This window comes from Cuculus canorus, chromosome 15, assembly GCF_017976375.1.
Source record: "Cuculus canorus isolate bCucCan1 chromosome 15, bCucCan1.pri, whole genome shotgun sequence".
NCBI lineage: Eukaryota > Metazoa > Chordata > Aves > Cuculiformes > Cuculidae > Cuculus > Cuculus canorus.
Window position 1 is genome coordinate 10,990,305 of NC_071415.1, and position 22,415 is coordinate 11,012,719.

At 57.1% G+C, this 22,415-nt stretch overlaps 2 protein-coding genes across 3 annotated transcripts in view; one reads left to right on the forward strand and one right to left on the reverse strand.

Annotated features, from left to right (window-relative positions):
- The window catches only part of RNF216 (ring finger protein 216), a 79,926-nt gene extending 71,916 nt beyond the window's left edge, over positions 1-8,010 (forward strand). For both annotated transcript variants that reach the window (XM_054080608.1, XM_054080607.1), the window contains exons 16-17: positions 3,808-3,877; positions 4,528-8,010. In XM_054080608.1, coding sequence (XP_053936583.1) covers positions 3,808-3,877; positions 4,528-4,847 — 390 coding nt within the window. In that variant the 3' untranslated portion in view covers positions 4,848-8,010. The remainder of the gene's footprint in view (positions 1-3,807; positions 3,878-4,527) is intronic.
- A 1,937-nt stretch (positions 8,011-9,947) lies between these two features.
- Positions 9,948-21,807, reverse strand: FSCN1 (fascin actin-bundling protein 1). Its single transcript, XM_009564610.2, has 5 exons — positions 20,937-21,807; positions 13,344-13,500; positions 12,769-12,890; positions 12,314-12,481; positions 9,948-12,214 (listed from the first exon to the last, which is right to left on the reverse strand). The coding sequence occupies exons 1-5, from the start codon at positions 21,757-21,759 to the stop codon at positions 12,012-12,014; spliced, it is 1,473 nt and encodes a 490-aa protein (XP_009562905.2). The 5' UTR covers positions 21,760-21,807; the 3' UTR covers positions 9,948-12,011.
- Between the last annotated feature and the right edge of the window lie 608 nt (positions 21,808-22,415).

The following is a 22,415-nucleotide window of genomic DNA, read 5'->3' on the forward strand; positions in this document are numbered from 1 at the left end:
GTGATGCAGCGAGCGCGGGGAAGGGCCGCGCTGTAGCATTGCCCTGCATTTTCTCTCTCAGGAGGGGAGCCAAGTTACAGCCTTGCTCAAAAAACATGCGAGCTGGCCAGTGCTGAGACCCCGCCAGGGTCTGGGGGGTTGATTTTTTTCCTTTTTTCTTCTTTCTTTTTTTCTTTTCCCCTGCAGGCAAGGCAGCTGACAGGAAGATGACTGTTAACTTGACAAGATAAATCCCTTCAATCCACACAGCCTGTGAACAGGCTATTAAAATTATAATCTAATCCTTTATTAAGGGACTTGAACCCCGCTCAGGAAAACGGACACAAGAGGCTTTTGAAATTGTGCTGCAGCCTCCACCCCATGTGACATTGACTGGTTTCTTACCACGACAGCCAGCCATGAGTGCCCTAATGAAAACTTAATTTCTGGTGTTGGGTGCTTTACCCCGAGATGAATCTGCCACCTCTCCAATTAACTGTGCATTCAAAAAAAAAACAGGCTTTACTTCTCAAAGAATTAGTGGATTTTTGCAAAAATCACTGTTTTACACTGAGACCTGGGTTTTAATTCCGATTTGTACCAGTGCCATATGCATTAGCCAGAACTTGTGGCATCAGCTTTCGTTTAGGAGTATCCTAAAATTATCTTGCTGTGCACACATCAGGGGTTTTTGTTCCAGCTGGGACATGAATTTTTCCTAAATACTGCAGGTATTGAAGTGTGCTTTGTATTCATCGCTTGCCAAATTTAATGTCAGTTCCTTAAGTAGGAAGGTGCGTATTGTGTATTTTTGTTCTTTCTGTACCGATAGATACCAGGTTTTCACAAATACTGATGCAAAAAAATCGAAGCTAAGGCTTGGTATGTGGGATTAAGTATAAATACTCTCAAATGTTCAATGTGGGAATACATTTTTATCAGCAGAGGAGCAACAAAGCTGATAAATTCTCTTCTTGGAGCTATGGTTTATTGTGCCTGTGCTGTGATTTGCACTCGCAGAAGTAGTCAGGAATTCATCATCCCGATCTAGGTCTCTTCTTGGCAGTTTTTCGGCATCCAGGGCATGCTGCAAGGTTTGCCCCTTCTTGACGACCAAGAGGCAGTGGGGTTGAGGCAGGATCTCTGGCTGTTGCATTTGAGGGGATGTGTTTTAAGTTGTCCCTGCAAGATAGATGTCTTTTGGAGACCTGGCAGATGGGGGTTTGCTCTTAAGCGTTTCCCGGCGCTCTGGGAGCTGCAGTAATTGAAGCCAGCATCACCTTGGGTGTGCGTGCAGCTGGCTCGCCAGCCCCAGGGGCAGATGGCTTGGTCGATCCATCATTAGCATGGAGGTCAGCTGCAGTTTAAACTGGGGGTCGAGTAACCCTCGCGGCAGGAGGATCGTGTAAAGTTGTGGGGTTTGATGTGTCTTATTCCCTGGACTTGAGTGTCAACAGTGGGGTGTGGAGGAGCCGCAGCGTCACGAGTGGTGGGGGTTCTGGGAAGCACTGTTTTGGAGGGTTCATCACAGACTTAAAGTAAAAGCTTTTTTTTTAAGTTAGAAGGGACTGTTTCTAGGTTTAAGGTGGGGTTTATGCCTTTGTGTAAGGAAAGGAGATAGGGTAATCTTGTTCAGTTGAGCTTGAAATATGTTTTTTCTTACTTGTCATATAGCTAAAAAAGCCCTTCAGGAGCATCTTTTGCAGAAAGCAGCAATCAGATGGGAGAGGTGGGTACCTCCATTTTCAACAGCATTGCAAAAAATATTCTATGAAGATCGAAACAATTGAAATCTTGAGGTGGCTTTGGGGCCACCCTTTGAAAGCGCTGCTCAGGCCGAAAAGGAGCGGAGAATGTTTGACTGCCTGTTGCAGAGCATGCCCAGGCTGTTTTTCAGCCAGAGAACATCGAAATCTGATACTTGGAGGGTAATTAGAAGTTCTGTAGAGGCTCAGAAGAGCCATTCTTCAGCAGTTTTTATGGAGATGGATAGGCTGTAGTTAACAGCCCATGGAAGCAGCCTGCTTGGAGGAAAGAAGAGAGTGAGCATGTGCTGGAAAGTCTTAATTTTAACCATTGACTCACAGAGTCATGAAAGGGAGGGAAGGACTGAGTTTGGCTTTCTGCAGATTAAGATAACTTCAGTCTCTCAGGGAAACCTTATCTGGTGGCGGAAGGAGAGGACATCTTAGCAAGCCTCCCAGGCGTTGCTGCTAGACACGTGCAGGACGGTGAGATTGGAACTGGGAAGCTGGCTAGACTTAAAATAAATTCAACGTAGCTGCACACATGAAGCACATTTTGAATGTAGTCCCAGAGCACTCTTCAAAATAGAGGATATTTTCCACATTAAGAGTGCTTAGGAAGAAATGGATGGGTTTTGGCGGTACTGGAATGAGGGCAAATGAAACAAAGCAGGGTCTTGCACATTGTGGGGTACGTTGGGCTTGGGGTTTCCCTCCTGCTCCACCTGCAGCGCTTGCAGATGAAGTGCTGAAGCAAACCGAATGCTGCTCTGCGTGCAGGTAGAGCCAGAGAGGCTGATGCCTGGCGCAGGTGGTGTGTGTCATCCAACAGCTCCTGTTCTTGGCCGCCTTCCCTAATAAATAACACCAAGAGTACAAACACTGTCTAGGAGGCTTAGCGATTCTCATTTGTTTTCCGAAAGTGCCAGGTAGTGTTTCATCCCAATGGACGTGAAGCAGCAGCAGATGCAGCCCTGCAGAGACCGGGAGGACCTCTGCAGCCATCGCTGCACATATGGCCAGCAGAAGCATCTGCTGCCGGGCACGGAAGGGGAGTTGTCTCTTCGGTTGTTTACTGAGAGCTGTTGCATGCTGTGGTGCAGCGAAGAAACTCATTTTTCACAGCCGTCCTTGGGAGTGGAGAGCTGGTGCTGAAGCATGGATCAGGGTGATTCTCTGCTTTCATGCCAGTGCTAGCTTCATGCTAGCGTAGCCTTGCTTGAAGCCTCACCGCTGCCTGGACCCCATGGGCTCCTGGTGCCCATGGCCAAGCCCTCCAGACAAGCCTTTCCTAACTGAGGACTTTCATAGTTGTCTTCCAGGACTTTGTCCATTGTGCTCCCTTAGCCTAATAAAAGGTGGTGTAAATGCCACCTCTATAGACACCTGCAGCCACATGAGGCTTCGCTGTGTCCTTTGGTCTCCCTGCTGCTACTTTGGGTTGAGAAAACTGAAGATGATTAGAGACAGGAGGCTTTCAGTTTCTGGATTGCTCTTAGGTTCTTGTTGAGCAGTGGGTCTGAATATTCTTGCTATAAGCTCTAGATAGACATTAAAGAAATATATTATGATTTATGCCCTCCTCAGCATTACAGATAAGATCTAAATGGCCTCGTCATGTCACCGTTTAGCTACTGGAGCCAGGCTTTAAGTTGTGTTAATTCCAGCTGTTGTGCCAAAAACTCTAGAAGTGCTAGCATAATGTAAATATTTAATAGACTATTGCCATTTAAAAGATTAACAGCTCTCCAGCAACTCTTCAGTTGGGAGGAGCTGGGTTGCAGTTCTCTGGTTTCCATCAAGTCAATGAATTTTAGCCCTGATCTCCCTGGAAAGCTGATCCAAGCCTCTTCGTCATACTCTGTAGAATAGGTTTGGCTCCGTGCAGGTGGCTCGTACTGCAGTCCCCCATCGTGGCCTCGCTTTGGGCTGAACCTGGGTCAGCCCCAAATGAGGGTGATGATTCAGCCAAATTTACCTTTTCATTCCTGTGCGAACACGTGCTGAAAAGAAAAGTATTGAGAGCGTAGGAGCCTGCAGCAGGACTTGGCCCGCTGACTCTTGATACTCCTGTGATTTCTAGGAAGATGATGAGAAGATAATTCAGGAGATTCAGAAAGAGGCTGAAGAGGAGCAAAGGAAGAAAAATGGAGGTAAGGCACAGTCTTTACTTCTGCTTTGTGATCAGCCTGAGGATGACCGGAGAGCACAGGGATCCTTGGTATACTAACAAGGCTCTAGATCTTCCTTGGATTTTTCCCACAGCCTGACTGCTTGCAGGCTTCTCTGTGCGTTGTTGTGCTGCACCAGGCATCACCCAGGTCTTGCTCTGGAGAGGAATGCAAGCCCATCACGCTGTTCTTCCTGGGAACCGGGCTAGCTTTAAGGTGCTGTTGTTTGCAGGGTTTAGCTGGGACTGAGGGGAGACACAAGGCTTGTGTCCAGCTCTCCCTTGGTGCTGGGAGGTCATGGATGCACAGACCGGTCTCCTTTCCACTTGGCAAAGAAGCTGAAGGGCAGCGTAATGTCTGTGTTCTGTAGTGGGGGACACAGGGGCATGCAAGGGGCTGCTTCCCTTCCCTGTGGAAGAAGATGTTCCCCTTTTGTGATGTGGTATTGATGAAAGGACAGCTAGTGCTGTGCTCCACGGGACCTGGAGCACAAAGAGGGAGCAAGCAGTGATGGAGAGAGCATGCTTAAAGAAGGTGCTGGGCATGGAGGATTGCAAATATAAGACCATGCACCAAGCTTGGAGAGTTTTTGCTTGTGGGATGACTGGTTCTTTTCTCTCCTCTCCCTGCAGAAAACAGCTTCAAGAGGATTGGCCCTCCTATAGAAAAGCCCGTGGAGAAAATTCAGAGAATTGAAGTCATCCCCAGACCTGTTCCTCAGAACCTTCATCAACCCCAGATACCCCCTTACCCCTTTGTGCACCCTCCCTTCCCACTCCCTCCTGTCCGTCCCCTGTACAATAACATCCCCCTCAACATTGGCCCCATCCCTGCCCCCTATGTCCCCCCGTTGCCCAACATGAGGGGGAATTATGATTTTCCCCAGATCAACGTTCAGCTGGAGCACAATTTGCCTATGCACTTTGGCCCTCAGCCTCGACACCGGTTCTGACCCAGTTCAAACAATACTTGGTGTAGAGTCACTGCAGGACAAAGCCACCCCAGTAACATCACCTCCTTCCTTCTCCAACCCCTCTGGGTTTAGCCAGCTGCAAGGGGATCCACTCTGACTCGTGCCTACCTGCACTACACCCCTCTCTAGAGCTTCTCCGAACATTTGCTATCAGACATTTCAGCCTTGGTGTTCTTTCCAAGGGTCTCTCCCTGTGTTGGCCTTCCATATATTTTGATTTGGCAAAGACTGTTCAGGCAAGTGTTAGGAGGGATAGTGAGACTTCACGGAGTGCAGGGATGCAACCATTCCTCGGGGAGTTTCCAAAAATCCTGCCTTCCTGCTTGCCAGAGCAGCTGCTGCACAGTTAAATGAGTCTTGGGGGAGGGAGGAGAGACTTGGCATCTGAGTAAGACCTTCAGGAACAAGATTATAGGAGTCAGCTGTTCTAACCGCCTGCTTGTAGAGAGGCACGAGGCTGGGGATCCCATGTTCCCCAGTATCCTTGTAACCTGCTATCACCTCCCAGCAGAAAAAAAATCATACAGAATAAAGTCCATCTAATGGTTTTAGCTTTTCTCACTCTGCAAGCGGCGTGAGGGGATGCAGCAACCATCTCATTGAGGTGTTGGTAGGAAGCTCAGAGCCACATTCTGTCTCGGGGCTTTAGCAAGTAGCACCCTGATCTTTAACTGAACATACTCCTTTTGAAGGGCTCAGGTTCTTTTCCCCTAGAGGTGCGTCCCTCTCAGTTTCCAGAACGTGGCCTTCACTTTGCAGTTCTCATCCGCCATCCTGAAACTCCTCCTGCTTCTGGCAGCAGCTCTCAAACAGCTGGTAGGAGCACACAGAGCCGAAGCTACACCCTTTGTTGCAGAAACTCCCTGGGCAGATACCTGCTTAGATGCGTAGGCAGTGGTGTGCAATATGTGCTGTAGCAGAAGAATTAGCAGCTACCGGTGCAGTTGTGCATGTGGTGAGCCAAGAGCCTCTTTAGCCACCCCCCTGCCACCAAACGGGCGGCTGCAGCCTCCTGCTGCAGGAAGCGGGCTGCTTCCGCGGCGCTTAACTTCTGAAAACGTGTGTTTTGGCTGAATTGGCTCAGGAAAAGTGTGTGAAAAGGTAAACACAAATATTGCTGGGCTTAGGAAGTGAGGATTTGGGAAAAGCAAAACTTCCTTGTGAGAAGCTGGGGGTGCAGTTGCTGGGCTGCAGGAGGAGCCTTGGCACAAAGCCCTTTCCCCACAGCTCTTGGCTGCGCCATCTGGTACAGATCCCCTTTAGAAAATGGTTGGAGAAGGAGCAGCCTCCTCCCAGAAAGGCTGATTAGGTTTTAACAGCCCACTTGTGCTGTTGTTCCCCAAGTGGTTTGGTCTGGGCCGCATCCTGCTTTGTCCTGCTGGGAACCCACTGGGTGCCCTTCCTTTCCATTCTTCCCCCCATGTTTGAGCATTCAGGTGTCTCTTGGTTTGATTTGCTTTTCAGGTAAAACTCCCTGCCTCCACCTCACGGCTTCGGGTTTGTGGCTCTCCGTAGCCACTCTCGGCACGGCGTCTCCTCGGGCATGCGGTGAGCAGTGGGCACAGGGCAGTCGGTGGGATGCTCCTGGAGCGAGGCAGCTTCCATCAGGATCTGGGACAGCACCATTGTCCCCAGGAGGGTCTCCCAGAGGAGACTTCCATGCCTCATGGAGCTCAGTCAGCAATTTATCCACTCTTGCGCATTGCCTATGGGCTGACCATACCCTGCAGAGTGCTCTGCTCCAGCTCCTTGGTGCTGTGGTCTCTCCAGCATCAGTAACCACACGGTTTTCCCTCACCGCTTGCGTTTCCTTCATTTTAATTTATTTCTAGAAGTAGTCTGGGGCCGCAGGAACTTTTATTGCTTTGCTGTTCGACTGGGTTTAGCCAGGTTTAAATCCTACATTGCACCGAGTGATTCCCGCGGTAGCCAAGCTGTCCCCTCAGATCTGAGGAGCGAGGGCTGTGTTCACAGCGTAGTGAGTGGTGAGAAAGCGGACCCAGGGCAGGAGAGGCATGAGGGGCGTGCCCTGAGGTTTTAATAGCCAAGATCTTGTGGCTCCAGGGCTTCTGGAGCGGGTGCCTTCCCCCGGCAGGGTGGGTAGGGCTGTCCCCCAGCTCCCGCTTGGGCAGCCGGGGCACAGCTCAGCTGCCAAACCAGTGGCCCAGATGACAGCACAAACATGGCACAACTGCTGTCAGTGTCCCGTGGAGCCTCATAACTGGGAGCACTGGCAAAAAGATGGTCCGGTCCCATCTTTTGGTGGGCGTCTGGAGATGTACGGGCATCTAGAATAGCTTTGGCAGAGAGATGTGCAAGGATGGAGTGAGAGATGGAGAAGTGTCGGGCAGAGGTGGCAAGGGGAGGTTGGTGTCTGCGGTTCATCCTCGTGGTTAGGATGTGAGCGTCCTGAGTGGCGCAACAGTTGTGGAGGAGGCTGAAAGATGTAGAAGGGGAGAGACCACTGTCTCCATGTCGCCTGCAAAACCACGGGGTTTTTTGTGTCTGAGAAAATGATGCTTGCTCCGTGATGCCCAGCGCCCTGAGCGATGGGCTCAGCTCTGCACGTGGCCCTGGGGCGACGTGGGGCTCCCAGTGCTGCTTCTCTCCCTGAGGAAACAGGCATTTCACCACGGAATACGCTACAGCCACAGCACGTGCTGCTCCTCCCTTCTAACCCCAGAGACCTCGAGAAGCTGTGGTTTCCGATGGAGCCATTTGTGGTCTGCCCCGATTCCTGCATCCCCTTTTCCCTCCTGCGCTGCTGCCCTTGAAACCCTTTGCCCTTTCGAAGGCGGCAGGGAGGTCGCTGTGCCCGGGCTGATCCGTAACAGGTACTCGGTATGGTTGATTGCAGCGTCCCGTTCTACTTGCCTTAAAGGTGGAGAGAGAAACTTAGTATTTGCACTTAGCAAAACGTTGTATTAAAAGAAAGAAACCCTGTAAAGATGTGCATGTTCTGCGACTTTGTATAACGATAGCTGAAAAGAAATAGGTGGTTTATTAAAAAAAAAAAAAAAACCAACAAACTAAAACAAAAATATTTTTCTTTACTTTCTGGTAGTAACCTGTTCTAATATTCTGTGTGTAAAAAGTTCCTGTTCATATTGTAATTTGAATTTTTGTAAATAAATTTGTGCACTCTGGCTTTTACCTCTGTGCTTTCTTTACAGCCGAAACATTATCCTTCCAGCCCGACCTTGTGGCTTGACACTGGGATAACGATGGGCGACAGGGGCGAACAGGCAGGAGCGGTGCCACATTTCAGCCTGCGCGGTTGAAAACTGCAAGTTTTAAGGCAAAACCGGTTTGACCCTCCTGGAAAAGCTTAATGTGTTCCACATGCTCCCAAGGAAAACGGGAGAGAAAATGGTTTCCAGTCACTCCTTTAAATGGAAACCAGGACGTGTGCATTGTCGGGGGAGGAAAGGCTGGGGAACCTTCTCCTTGCAGGAGCGATGGTGAATACAGAATATGGTCTGGAAAGTGAAAGGGGGTGGGGGAGAGCAGGAGAGAGTCCTCCCTGCTGCGGCGCAGCCCCTTCCCCACACAGCCCCCCTCGGCGGTGCCGGTGACCCCCCCTCCCTGCTGGTTGTTGCTGAGAAGCGAGGGCGAGCGCGTGGCAATCGGAGCTGCTCCGCGTTTCCTGCGCAGCTTTGATTTCTACCTGTTTATAGGAAGCGATGAACATCCTCCCTTCGTCCGGCCTTCGCTGCGGTGCTTAAAGCCATGTCTGCAGCGGAAGGTCCCTCCCGGCAGTGCCCTCCTCCATCCCACCCGCGATGTGGGTTTGTGGGGGAAGCTGCACAGCCTCTCTTTCCCAAACTTTGCTTCTCGCAGACCGGCTCTAGATTTGAAGCCTAACGGGAGCCCATGGGTGCACCGCAGGGCCGAGCTGGGCTGCGGGAGGCCGAGGGGCCGGCTGCTCCCTGCCATCAGCACGTGCTGCACCCCGTCTTCGTAGCTGGAGCCACGGTTGGCCCCAGCATCAAACCTGTGTGGGTTGGTTGACTTTTAGGCTGGGTTTGGCTGCCTCAGGAGGGCTGAGGGCACATCCCCGACATCCCCTTTCCTCTGCAGCGTCTGCTGGGTTGCAGCAGATGGGCTTCCCACCTCCTTCTGTCCTTGGCTTCTTTATTTTCCCCTCCTCACTGAGCAGAGGAGGAGAGGCCTTAATGTTGACCCAAACTAGCAACCCATTGCTTTTTCCTCCCGACAGGTGCCTTCCCCCTCTGGGCTGTTGTACTGGGGAGGAAATCTCTGAGCCAGGTGGAGAAAAAGCAGCTCCAGGCTGAAGGTGGGCTCAGCTTCTCTCCCAGCTGCACTGGCAGGAGAGCTGGTTTGCAGGAGGGGATGGTTGCAGGGAAGGTGTGTGCTGGCGCATCTCCTTGCCCTGCGTGCAGCTCACCGGGCCCCGAGGATGCCCACAGGCTCAGGGCTGCTCCGGGCAAGTCAAGAGGTGACCCAGCCTCCAGCCAGCTTTGGCTTTAAGCCTGCTCACTGGGGATCGTAGAATAGTTTGGGTTGGAAGGGGCCTTAAAGATCACCCAGTTCCAACCCCCCAATGGCTCAGGCTGCCCAAGGCCCATCCAACCTGGCTTTGAACACCTCCAGGGATGGGGCAGCCACGGTTTCCCTGGGAAACCTGTTCCAGGGCCTCCCCACCCTCATGGTGAAGAAATTCCTCCTTATGTCCAGTCTAAATCTGCCCCTCGCCAGTTTATACCCATTGCCCTCATCCTGTCACTACAAGCCTTTGTGAACAGTGCCCCCCCAGCTCTCTCGTAGCCCCTTTCAGGTACTGGGATGACCCTGATGGTCACCATTCCCTTCCCACCAAGTCATCCAAGACCTCTAGAGCCAGCAGGATCCTTGGGAAGATCTCCATGCTGACACTGGTGCCTCTCAGTAAAAGGCTGTTGGAGCCCCTGCCGCCCCAACAGACCGCACGCCACGGCTCACATCCGAATGCAGGTTTTATTTTTTATTCATCTTTCTCCATTTGAAGCTATTTTTTTTTTAAGTTATACAAATGGCACTTACAAAAAATAATAATTAAAAAAAAAAAACAAACCAAAGCAAAAAAAAAAACGAACAAACCCAAAACTTAAATTTTCAGGGTGAGATGTTTTCAGAGTCACAACACCCGATAAGAGGAGACAGGAGAGATGTTGACCTAATGTCACACGGAAGAAGCCGGAGAGGGAATTACATGGTTCGAACTGCGACGGGGGACGGGGAGGAGGCGACACGGGGGGTGAAGGCCAGCGAGAAGTGTTGTGCCAAGTCACAGGGTCACTCAGGGCTTCATCAAGACACTGGGTCCTTTGCGGGGCACCGCGGGCCCCGGGCAGGCGCAGGTGCCCGTGTGGGCGCAGGCGGCCCCTGGGTGCGAGCGCAGAGCCGAGGTAGAGTCCCAGCCGGGCTCCCCTGCGCCGGAGAGGGACCCAGCCTGGAGCACCCCCCTGGCAGGGGACGGAACGGGTCGCTCGCCCTCCCGGATGAGAGTTTAGCACCAAGCTCTTACGGAGGGTGAGCCTTTCCCTCCACATGGCTTTAAGGCTGACGAGCCCCTGGCGATAGGGACCGGCCCTGTTTTGGCACAGCAGTGATGCCACGAGCACCCTTGGCGTGGGGGGGGTGGGACCAGCGCTCCCTCCCCGGTGGAGACCCACGAGGGGAAAAGGCTCCTCGGTGTGTTTGCAGGGAGCAAATACCGACCCTAGGAAGGCCCCAAAGGATAAAGTGCCTTTCAACACCCTAACGAACACGTCAGCGTCACCCGTTACGAACAGCGTTATACTCTAATGCAGACCTAGTACAGACAACAGCTGGTAACACAGTGCCATGGAGAGCGTATATAAATAGAGACTAACAAAAATACTGTTTTGGTCTTTCTTTTTTTCTTCTCCTTTCTTTTTTTCCAGTAGGGTTGCGATGCCATGAGGGCCGAGCCCGGGTGCCCTGGGCCGGTGGGACCAGGAGCTGCCCTCCTCGGGGGGAGCCCGCGGGAACGGGCGCTTCCTAATTCAGCATTAGGTGCTCAGTGATCGCTTCACTGTTCCAGTATTTTATGAGAGAAGGAAACAAACAAAAAAAAAACAAACCACCCACACCAAACCCACAAAGGTACTGAGCAAATCTCACTGTGCAAAGTTTGCTAAGGAACTTTTTCTATCCTGTAAACCAAAATCTGCAGTTTATGCTTCCAGCTACCACCCAGGGGAGGTTGCATCAGCCAAGCTCCTGTGGGACCATAGCCCCCAGCGCTGGGGGTGCGATGGATGAAGCCCCCCGACCCGATGCAGCAGCAGGCCAGGCTGGAGCCACCATCGGGGTCTACGCTGCTCCTCCAGAGCCAGAGGCACAAGGAGGGGCACAGGGCCATAAGGAGCACAGGGCTCCGTGAGATGAAAGGCTGAGGCTTTCCAGACAGGATCACCCTAAAACAAAAAAAATCATTTCCAGGTGCAGGGGGGTGTGGGGTGGGAGCAGTCAGCTTGCTGGCCCTTCCTTGAGGCCGTGGGCACACGCCAGCCCCAGCCCCAGGGAGGCTGAGATATGTAAGGTCACCTCTGATGGCTCAGCTGGGGGTTCATTCCTGCCCTGAAAGCCAGGAGCGGAGAGAAGCTGCTGGGAGAGCCATGAGAAACCAGCCAAGCCCAGCGCCGTCGCTCTGCCCCTGGCTGGAGCAGGATGGGACGGGACGGGTGCTCCACGGGACACCGGCGGCACAGACTGAGGCAGCACCAGCGCTGATATGGCAGAAGCGAGCACAGAGGTGATCTTATTCCCTTTTTGTAAATCGAGGAGAGGAGAATAACCTACCTAAGGTGATGCTCGGGGCCAGGGGTGGGGTACGGCAGTTTCCAAGCCCAGCAAACCTGGAGAAAGGCAGAGGTGGGGAGGAGGATAGAGACAGATCCCTCTACAAAGCTACAGGCAGGCTGCCCCACCACTTTTCCAGTTCTTACAGGGATTTATGGAGAGCCATCTCCCACAGAACACACCAAATCTACGGCGGGAGGGAAGGACAAGCCAGTCTGAAAATCCTTTTACAGAGAGGAGAAACAAAACCCAAAGGAAAAATAAGGACGGAAGAGGGGAAAGAAAAGTTGGCAATGGGAGGTACGCTAAAGTGCATTAATATTCCCAGAGGGTGGAGGCGTCAATGGTGTCGGCCGATGCCTTGAGGACCCCGGCATGGTCACCCTTCAGATATTTGCCATTGATTTTGATGGCCACTTTGTTGTAGTCGCAGAACTCAAAAAAGAAGTCCACGGGGGTGTCGCTGCTGCTGGTGACAGACGACTCGCTCCCCACCATCCAGTACTTCCCAGTGGCATCTGCGGGCAGAGCGAGAAGGGACAAGGTGACCCTGTGAGCCACCACGGGGACCCCAGTGGCCACCACCCCCTGGCCCGTCCCCATCGCTGGGGGCTCACCCTTGATGTTGTAGGCTCCATCATTGAACTCCAGCTGGAAAACGTCATAGGAGGAGCGGTTGGAGTCCAGGGTACCGGTCACCTTCCGGCACCCGATGAAGCCGTGCTCGCCGCGGAGGACGATGATGGGCCTGTTGATCAGCTTCATCACAAAATACTCCGTCTCACCTGTGTTGGAGAAGAGATGGGCTGTGAGAGTGGCCGGGGGGGCACAGAGCACAGACCCCACAGCCCGCAGGGTGGGCTGTGCCCCTGCCCATTTCTCATCCACCCCATCTGTCCCCCCATCTCACAGCGCTTGAAACTGTCATTAGGAAAACTTCTTTAGGATGTCATTAGGATGGCAGGGAGTTGCCATCCCTGGGCGTCGCTTGGAAGAGGAGCCTGGCTTGGCAGAGGCTTTATCCATCCCCCACTGCCCAGCACAGGGTTGGGGTCCCTCAGGGGTCCCTTACCCGCTGTCTCCATGGAGGCCGCCAGCTGCCCGTTCTTCTTTGCCGTCACATACTTGCCGTTGGCAGCTTTCAGGGTGATGCGCTTGTCACACCACTCGATGTCGAAATAGCAGCTCGCGTTCCTGTGGGAGCAGAGAGGGTGGTCAGCGGGATGTGCCGGACAGGGACCCTGTGGCTGCCACAGCTGGCCCGGGGACCCCAATTCCATCCATTTTTGCAGGATGAGCCACATCGTGGTGCCCGCCCCAATGGGAAGCTCTTGCCCTACAGGCAGGAGGCAGCCAGACACACTTCTGGGGTCTCCACCCACCTCTGGGCTAGCGTAGGGCTGAATTGCGGGATAAAGCATTTCGACAGCCCCAGCGGAGAGGAAAGATTACGTGGCTTGAGGGACTTCCCGAGCATCGTGGGTGGCAAGCCCCAACCCAGCCTCGGCTCTCTGCGGAATTCACCGTCTTCACTGTTTTGAGGCAAATGCTTAGGCTGGAAACCCCCACTCTGGATTCCCCTGGGAGACACAGAGGGGACCCCGAAGCCCAGGCACCTTCCCAGAGCCACCAGGAAAAGGGACTCACTTTGTGGAGGCGGTGGACTGGATGCCCCCATTGGAGGTGAGGGTCCAGTACTTCCCAGTGTAGGTCCTGAAGGCGCATTTCTTGGTGTCCTTGTTGATCTCCAGCTGGTAGGTCTCCTGGTCGCCCTCCTCATCTTGGTTGGCCGAGAGGTCCATCCCTGAGGGCAGAGGCAGATGGAGGTGAGGGGTCTCGGTGGGAGGGACCTCAACCCACCTCCTGTGGGTCTGCGTGTGGGGAGCCCCGGAAACCCAACTAAGAGGTGCTCCTGCTCCCCTGAGTGAGCTTTGGTGACCTCCAAGTCTTGTGCGTGGCCTCCGCTCTGGCATTTTGGGTACAAATCCAGGTTTTCATTCGGCTACTCAAGTATTAAGGCCAGAACGAAGCGTTGGACTGAGCTGAGGCAGCCACGAGCTTCAGCTCAGGACTCCCTGGCTTCATCACAATAAAGCGCCAAGCAAAAAACAACATAGATATTTCACACAGAAGAGAGCTGTAGTTTTTTGCCCGGAGCTGACAACCAGGTTATTCAATCCATTAGCAGAGGCCTCCGCACCACCTATGAATCCCCAGCTCACGGCGTGTTTAAGGACCGTGGCACCATTTTTCATCCATAAACTGTCACAGCCCATTGGGGCAGCGAGGCTCGCAGGGAGAGGAGATTTGGGAAACTCTGGGGCAGCCAAGCCCTTCCCTGGCTCCCAAAATACCATCGGCACCAGCCTGTCCCGGGGCTCTGCCCCGTCGCTGCATCAGATGGGCGCCACTGTGGCCACAACCCAGCAGCCGATGGCCATTCCCACCCTGGACACTGGCCTTGGAGGAGGATGCAGCCAGTCCTGGGGCCACCACGGGCCCCCGCTGGGCCATGTGCCCATCCATCCACAGGCACCGAGCCCGAGCAAACCTGCTTAGTCAGGGCTGGCGAGGCCAAAACCCCTCCAGAGCTCTCCAGCTTGGTGGACTTCTGCCTAAAAATACTTCAGTGCTGCGAGTCACAAGCCGTAGCCTGGAGCCAAAGCATGCTCGGCCCCTGCTCTTCCCTGCAAACCCACAGCTGGGATGAGCTGAGATGCACCCCAGTACCACCAGTGGGGCACAGGTCCATAACCAGTGAGAGCATCCCAGGAGGGGACAGTGAGACAGACTGTGGTTTAGAGGAAGCCCATGAGCTTTTCAGAGCAGAAAGCGCCCACGTTCCCATCCTGCTGTGTGGGTGCTGCAGGATTGAGTCTGAGCGCACACCCAGTCCTGGAAAGGATGCAAAGAGTACGTGCAACCTTCCTGATCAAATCTGCCTTTCCTGGAGGGCAGAGCCTGCCTGCAGGACTGGAGAGGTGTACAGTCCCACGCAACACCATGGCACATTGCCTCCCAGTTTCTTGGCTACTGGGATTTCATGTACGGTGATCCACAGCCACTGGGAAGGTTTGGGGCACCGCAGCCTTGGTGGTTCTTCTGCACGGCAAAAGCCACCAGCAAGCCCTACCAGCTGCACCCACCCAGGAAGGGACCATCTCCCACCACACGCCAGCTATTGGCCTTGGAAACGGAGATGCCTTCCCCTAGATCCCATCTGGGCAGCTTCCCATCACCTTTGGGTGAATGGTGATGGGAAGTGGGCAGCACTTCCAAACTGACACACATTGGCCCCTGGGGAGCAATCTCTGCTTTGCATATCAGTCTCCCACTCTTCCCAAAGGGATCAGGTTTTGAAGGCTTTGCTTTGTTGGCTGTATTCTTATCTCCCACACCCCAGCTGTCCACAGGCTGCCACTCTGTCGCCTCTTCACCGCATCCCCTCTCCCCAAGTCCTCAGCCTGGGTGGTTGTCTCGCTCTCGCTGCCTCCCAGGGTTGCTGGGGGCCGAGCCGGCTGCCAGTGGAAACATTTGGCTTTGATTTTGCACCCCTGCCCGGAAAGCAGTGTGGCCACAGGCTGCTCCAGCCCCTCTCAAGAGCCACACGATCGCCCGCTCCTGGGAGCCGAGCAAGAGGGGCTCTGCAGGGGCTCACAGAGAGGGACTGGGCTGCAGGAGGGGGTGCAGGGGGGCACAGCCCATCACCCAAAGCTGCTGGCACCTCCAAACCCGCTGCAGTTTGCACTGGGGAGGAAGCGGGCGGCAGTGCTTCTTCCTCACTGTGCTTTTCGGTGAGGAGCTCCATGAGCTGCAGGCACCGCAGAAGAGCCCGGGGAGATGGTTTGTGCAGGGTTGGGTGGGCTGGAGATGGAGCAGCCTCCAGACACCATCCCCTCTCCCTACCCCAACACCAGGCCATGCTCCCAACAGCCCGAGAGGTTTGGCTTTTCCCTGATGCCGGCAGGAGGGTCTCCCACCACCCCCTCCCCGAAAGCAGCACTGGGTTGGGTTACATCGACTCAGCAGAAAGGAATGCAATTACAGCTGGGGCAGAAGGCAGCTTCAAAGGGTTGTAGAGCTGGAGCAGGAGGTTGGGGGTGCTGAGCCAGGTGGGATGGGAGAAACACTGGAGGACATATGGGCTGAGAGGTGGTAGGACCATGGCAGTTCATGGGGGAGGACAGAGACCATCCCTCCAGCCACCTCCTGCCATCACACCGGCTTTTTGCAGCACAGGGCTGTGGGAGACAGCATCTCCCGCAGCGCCCGGTTGAGCCAATCACACTTTAATTACCGCTCTCGGTAAATTTACAGTCTGGAGCATGCATGATTCTGCCTGACCTTGATGAAGCTGCTAATTACAGCTGGGGGGGGGGGGGGGGTTTGTGAGCCTGCTGCAGCAGCACAGTGCCTTGGGAGGGGTGAGAGTGGAGGCACATCTGTGACCCACAAAATTCCCTGTGTGCGATGGCCTCCAGTTCTACTGGAACATGGCTTTGCTGAGGGGAGTCTCAGGGATGATGGAGAGACCAGAGATAGCAGCTGGAGGGCTGGGGCACGTGTTCCCCCTGGGCTTCTTAACACTAAGCTCCCTCAAACAAAGCCCCTGGGCTGGAGATCACTGGAGAGGAGACCTGGGGAAGGGCAATGGGGAGGAGAGCCAAGGCTGGAGCAGGAAAGAAAAGCAGCTGCCAAGGTTTCCAGCCGCTGCCAAGCCCTCAGGTTTGCAGGATCGATGCTCCAGCCCTCACTGCTCTCCAGGCCAGGACAGCAGATGCGCACGAAGGCCGGTAGCCACCACAGAGCGCACACGTGTCTTCCCACACCTCCCAAAGAGACAAACTTCTCCATCTAAAGCAGCCGTTCACTGTGGCCATGCCAACATCCATGCCATGAGGACACTTACAGCACGCAGAAGCCTTTCCTTCTCCACCAAGTTCACCCAGAAGGTGTCCTACAAGCCATCCCAGGACGCTGGTGAGACCACCACGAAGCAGTGGGACAAGCCAGCTGGAGCAGCCGCTGTGCCCAAGCCCAGGGGGAGCAGAGAGACACGCGAGAGGCTGCCTGTGCACAGGCTTCGCTCACTGCCTTGCTATGGCCATGCGGCAAAGCCCATGGGCAGCTGCCAGCCCTGCCCAGCGCAGGTGGGAGGCTGCACCTCTCCCATCCTCCAGCTCCCTAGGGGCCAAGAGGCTCCCTTCCAAAAAAAGCCGTGGCTATGCCTGAAAAACTCAAACCCATCTCCCTGTGAGGGAGCACCAGCAGCACCCCGCAAAGCCCGAGAGCCCTCGTGGGAGGCACGGCAGGATTTCGAGTGCTTGTGCCCCAGCAGCTGGGGTGCCTGCACCCAGCTCTGCCCGCACAGGTCAGGTCCGGTCTCCCCGCTGGGCTCTGGCACCCTCCACTCCACGGTGCAGCCGCACACGTGCCCAAAGACTTGTCTTGTCCCCTCCCTGCCCTTTGGCCAGGCTTGCGCTGCACCCACATAAATCCAAGCATGGTTTTGTCTAAAATCAAAGCCTGGAGCATCCAGGGACAAAGCAGCTCCTCTGCTGGGGTGCAGCAATGCAAGGGGGTCACAGGTTGGGGTGAAACACAAATTTCTTGGAAAACCCATCCCTTGTTTCCTATCGATTTCCTGTGGCTTTGTGGCATCTTCAAGTGCCAACATCCCCCTTGGCACCTCTGGTTGAAAACCTGCAGCCAAGCCCACGTGCCCACAGCTCTGTGTGTCCCCATCTCACTGTGGCGCTGAGATGAACTGGGGGGAGATCTGCCACAATTGCAGCAGGCACTGACCCACCCTGTGCCGAGGGGCTCCCGGCCCCGGAGCAGAGCTCCCCAGCTCCAGACGTGCCCAGACACACTCCCATCCCCGCACTGCTTGCTCGCCCCCGTCCCCCTCTTGGCTCCCCTATCAGCCCACCCTCTCCCCCCATCAGGGTAGGGGCGGCAGGCAGCACACCTTGCCCGGGCGGGGGGCTGGCAGGGACCCAGCAGAGCAGGGAGGACGCCAGCGCTCTGCCCCCCGGGACCTTCATGCCCACAAAGGGCCCTTTGTTGCGCAGTCAGGGCCAGAAAGGAGCCATTGAGCTGGGGAGGAGGCTGCTTTCTGCTGGGAGCACCCCGACTCGGTTCTGTTTGAAGGTGCAATGGGGAGATGGGGGCTCTCAGAGCTTTGGGCTCCTCAGGGTCCCCCATCCTTCTGCAGCTGGAGGCAGGGGAGAGGTGCCAGGGCCACCGTGAGCCCCAGCGCTGGTGCAGAAGGACGGCTGGCACCCACCTCATGCCCCCCCAGGGATGGCCAGCATCATGGTCCCCAGAGCCCTGTGCGCAAGGGATGGCGATGCCAGCCATGCCAGGGACAGGGAAGAGGTGCCAAGCCAGGAGCTGACTCGACACTCATGGGACAGCAATCTCCCACGGCTGGAGCAGCTCCAGCTCCCAGCCAGGGAAGCCACAGCAGTCCCGTGGTCCCATCCAATCTCCTCCGTGGGCACTGGGGGGGAAGACAGCCACCGGAGTCCTGCTCCCTCCCAAACTCCACGCGGGTACAAGATTCCTTTTCCCACGAGCCTGCGCTGAGCTGCAGACTCTCCCTGCCCACATCCCACATCCCCCATCCCTGGTGGCCTCCAGCGCATCTGCCAACAGCGCGGAGCTTATCAGCTCCACGGGGGAAAGGGCTGTCTGTAACCGCTTCCTCCAACGGCTGCATCTCACCAGCCTTCTCCGTAACCTTGGGACAAAGCGCTTTCCCAACAGGAGAAGGGAGGGAAAGCCCTGGACAGCAGCAGCTCCCAGCCCTTCTGTGCTGCCAGGCAGGATAAACTGGGTGGAAATGGCTTCCCTGGACAAAACAAGACTCGAGCGAGGATGTGCAGCCCCAACACACCCCTCCCCACTGTATTTTGCTTGGCAAGGGGCCGGGCACAGCCCAGAGCCCCCTGTTGCTGGGGAGATTTGTGCTCCCCCTTTTTCATCCCCTCTATCCATGCCCAATCACACAAAGCTGGCGGGTCCGCCAGCAGCATTCTCACCCACTCCAGAGGGTCCCCAGCACCATCCGACCCCACCATGGGGGACCCCAGCCTGCACATCTCCCCACACACATCTGCTTTTCCCATCTCTGGTGACAAAGGGCTGCAGCAGCCCTTCCCCCACGGCGCTGCGGCACCCTCCCCGCTGCCGCCATCCTCCCCGCCATCGCCATCCTCCCCGCCGCCGCCATCGAATCATAGAATGGTTTGGGTTGGAAGGGACCATCCCGCCAAATCCCCGTGCCCGGGCAAACAGCCCCCACTGCCCCTTCTTTGCAGGCATTGTATTTTCTTAAAGGGCTTTGCAGCAGAAGATTTGCTCTCGGAAAGAAGAAAGTAGAAAGGCAGTGAACTCCCCGCAAGGAGCTGCCCAGGCACAGACCAGGATGAAGCTGCAACCTTGAAATATTATCTATACACACAAAAAGAATTTCCCAGTGCTTAATCCTCCAGGCTTTGCTGCAGCGAGACGTGCTCACACCCATCCCGCACCCGGCGTGTGCCGGCCTGACTTGGCACGCCGGCGATGTGCCGCGGGGCTTTCATGCTGACCTGGCCACGCAGGCAGCCGTGTGGCTCCGGCATCGCTCTGCCTACGCAGTGGGTACCCCCTGTCCTCCAGCAAGCACCCCGCAAGCTGGGGCGGGGTGGGATGCACACCGGGTCCTCGAAGGCGGGCGGGTGGCCATGTGCCCGGGGAGCTGCGCCGTGTGGCCGCAATGCCGGAGGCAGGCGGCGCGGTGCCCTCTCGGGCGAGCAGAGGCGATGGGGACAGGCGTGGAGAGGTGGCTGCCGTTATGTGGGTGGATGTAGGTCATGGCTCGACCGCGGGGGTTTTGGTAAAGTCATTTTTGTAACGCTACCAGGCCAGCGGGGCGGGTGGCACCCACTCAACCACCCAGTATGGAACACAGCCCCATGGGGGGCGCGCAGCCCCCCAGAGCCCCGCTCTGCAGGGCGTGTGGCTCCGCAAGAAGGAGAGTTTGGTGGAGGCTTTGTTGGGTGAACAAAGGTAGGAAGGCACAAGCAGCAGCCCTGCCTCCTTCATGGCAAGGGAAGATCCCATCCACTCCCCCACCGTCCCCCCCGCCCGTCCATCCCAGCACCCCAAGGCTGGCCCCTCACCATTCCTCCCCCACGCAGGGCACCCTGCGGAGGCGAAGCTGCAGGGATGGGGTGCTGGGGGAGTGGGGCCCCCAGGCAGGAGAAGCGGGAGGGGGAAGGGAGAAGATGTGGGAGGGATGCGGGTGGGGTGGCGATAGAGGGACTGGAGGGTGCGGGGGGTGCCCTTTGGGGCAGGGCTGAAGGATGCGCGTGTGAGAAGGGGCTCAAGTGAGGGGGGAGAGACCCTAAAGAGGGGAGGCAGAGGGGTGAGGGGGGGGCACCCTGTGGGATTGCTGCTGCAGGAAGCAGGAGATGCTGGAAGGACACGGGGGGCTGCCGGGGGTACGTGTTGCAGGGGACTTGGAGAGAGTGATGCCAGAGGGGTGCAGGGGGGAATCTGGAGGAGAGGGTGACGCCGTAGGGGTGTAAGGGGGGATCTGGAGGAGGGAGTGATGCCAGAAGGGTTGCAGGGGGGTGACCTGGAAGGGGGTTGCAGGGGGGAACCTGGAGGAGGGGGTGATGCCAGAAGGGTTGCGGGGGGGGATCTGGGAGAGGGGGTTGCAGGAAGGGATCTGGGAGGGGGGGTTGCAGGAAGGGATCTGGGAGGGGGGGTTGCAGGAAGGGATCTGGGAGGGGGGGTTGCAGGAAGGGATCTGGGAGGGGGGGTTGCAGGAAGGGATCTGGGAGGGGGGTTGCAGGAAGGGATCTGGGAGGGGGGTTGCAGGAAGGGATCTGGGAGGGGGGTTGCAGGAAGGGATCTGGGAGGGGGGTTGCAGGAAGGGATCTGGGAGGGGGGTTGCAGGAGGGGATCTGGGAGGGGGGTTGCAGGAGGGGATCTGGGAGGGGGGTTGCAGGAGGGGATCTGGGAGGGGGGTTGCAGGAGGGGATCTGGGAGGGGGGTTGCAGGAGGGGATCTGGGAGGGGGGTTGCAGGAGGGGATCTGGGAGGGGGGTTGCAGGAGGGGACCTAGATCGGCAATGCCTCTGAGATGATGACGCTGGAGGGACGCACGGGTGTCGACACCCCAGGGCCTTCGGGCCGTCCGAAACGTGTGTCTTCCCCCCACCCCACCCCCCGCAACCCCTCGTACCTTGCCGAGTGGAGACGTTCCTGTCGTTGCCGGCTCGGAGCACGACCTGCGGGCAGCTCTGTTCGAGGGCGAAGAGCTCATCCTTGCCCACCTTGGCGCTTTTGCCGGCTTTGAGGGTGCCGCTGGGTCCCGACGGGGCGAGGTAGCGCCCATCCCCGTCGCGGAAAGCCACCTTCCCGCATCGGAACTCGAGGGTGAAGGCGGTGCCGGGCTCCGCCGCAGGGACCAGGCGGCCGTCGCTGCGCAGCAGGCGGTGGTCGCAGCTCTGCAGGCTGTAGCGCTGCTCCACGAACAGGAGGGTGATGAGCGCGTCCACCCCCCAGGGCACGTCGCGGTCCACGGCCAGCTCGTCGCGGCGGGGCCCCAGGTGGGCGTAGCGCTTGCGAGCCAGGCTGTAGAGGTTGGCCTGGGGGTGCATGGCCAGGTGAACGCTCCACTTCTCGGCGGGAGAGACGGAAGGGGCGAAGCAGGACAGGCGGTCCTCGGTGCCGCCGAAGAAGCGGCGGTGCGGCTCGGATTGCAGCGACCACCGCCCGTCGCCGTGAGCCACCACCAAGAAGCGGCAGTCGGGGCCCGGCTCCTCGCTGTCGCAGCTCACCCGGCCGTCCTTGTCGGCCGCCAGGTACCGGCCCAGGTGGCTCTTGAGCAGCACGGCGCTGGAGTCCTCCCCGTCCTGCTCCAGCGTCCAGATCTGCTTCTTCTTCATGCTGGCGGCCGAGGCGTTCACCTTGAAGCCGAAAGCCTCCGCCGTCAGGTACTTGTTGCTGCAGTTGATCAGCCCGAACTGGATCTGCACCGGCTCCGCCGTCCCGTTCGCCGTCATCGCTGCAGCCGCTGCCGCCGCCGACACCGAGCGCCGCGCCCGCCCCGCCGCCGCCTTTATAGAGCCCGGCACCGCCCCCGCCCGCCCCTCGGGACCCCCGCAGCCTCCCACCGCCCTCTGCCCCCCCCCAGCCGCGACCCCCCGCCTCCCCCCAGGCTCCCACCGCCCTCCGCCCGCCCCCCATCAGCGACCCCCGCCTCCCCCTGCCCCTCTGCCCCCCCATCTGTGATCCCCACCTCCCTTCAGGCTCCCACCGTCCTCTGCCCCCCTAATCCGCGACCCCCCGCCTTCCCCCAGCCTCCCCCTACCCCTCTGCCTCCCCGCATCCGCGACCCCTGCCTCCCCTCACCGTCCCACCGCCCCCCAGCCGCGACCCCCGCCTCCTTCTGCACCCCCATCTGCAACCCCCGATTCCCCCCAGCCTCCCCCTGCCCCTCTGCCTCTTCCCATCCCCGACTCCCGCCGCTCCCCAGCCTCCCACCGCCCCCCTATCCGCTACCCCAGCCTCCCCCCGGCCTCCCCCTGCCCCTCTGCCTCCCCAATCCACGACCCCCGCCTTCCCCCAGCCCCCCACCGCCCCTCATCCGCGATCTCCGCCTCCCCCCAGATTCCCCCCATCCTCTGCCCACCCCAATTCCCGACCTCCAGCCTCCCCC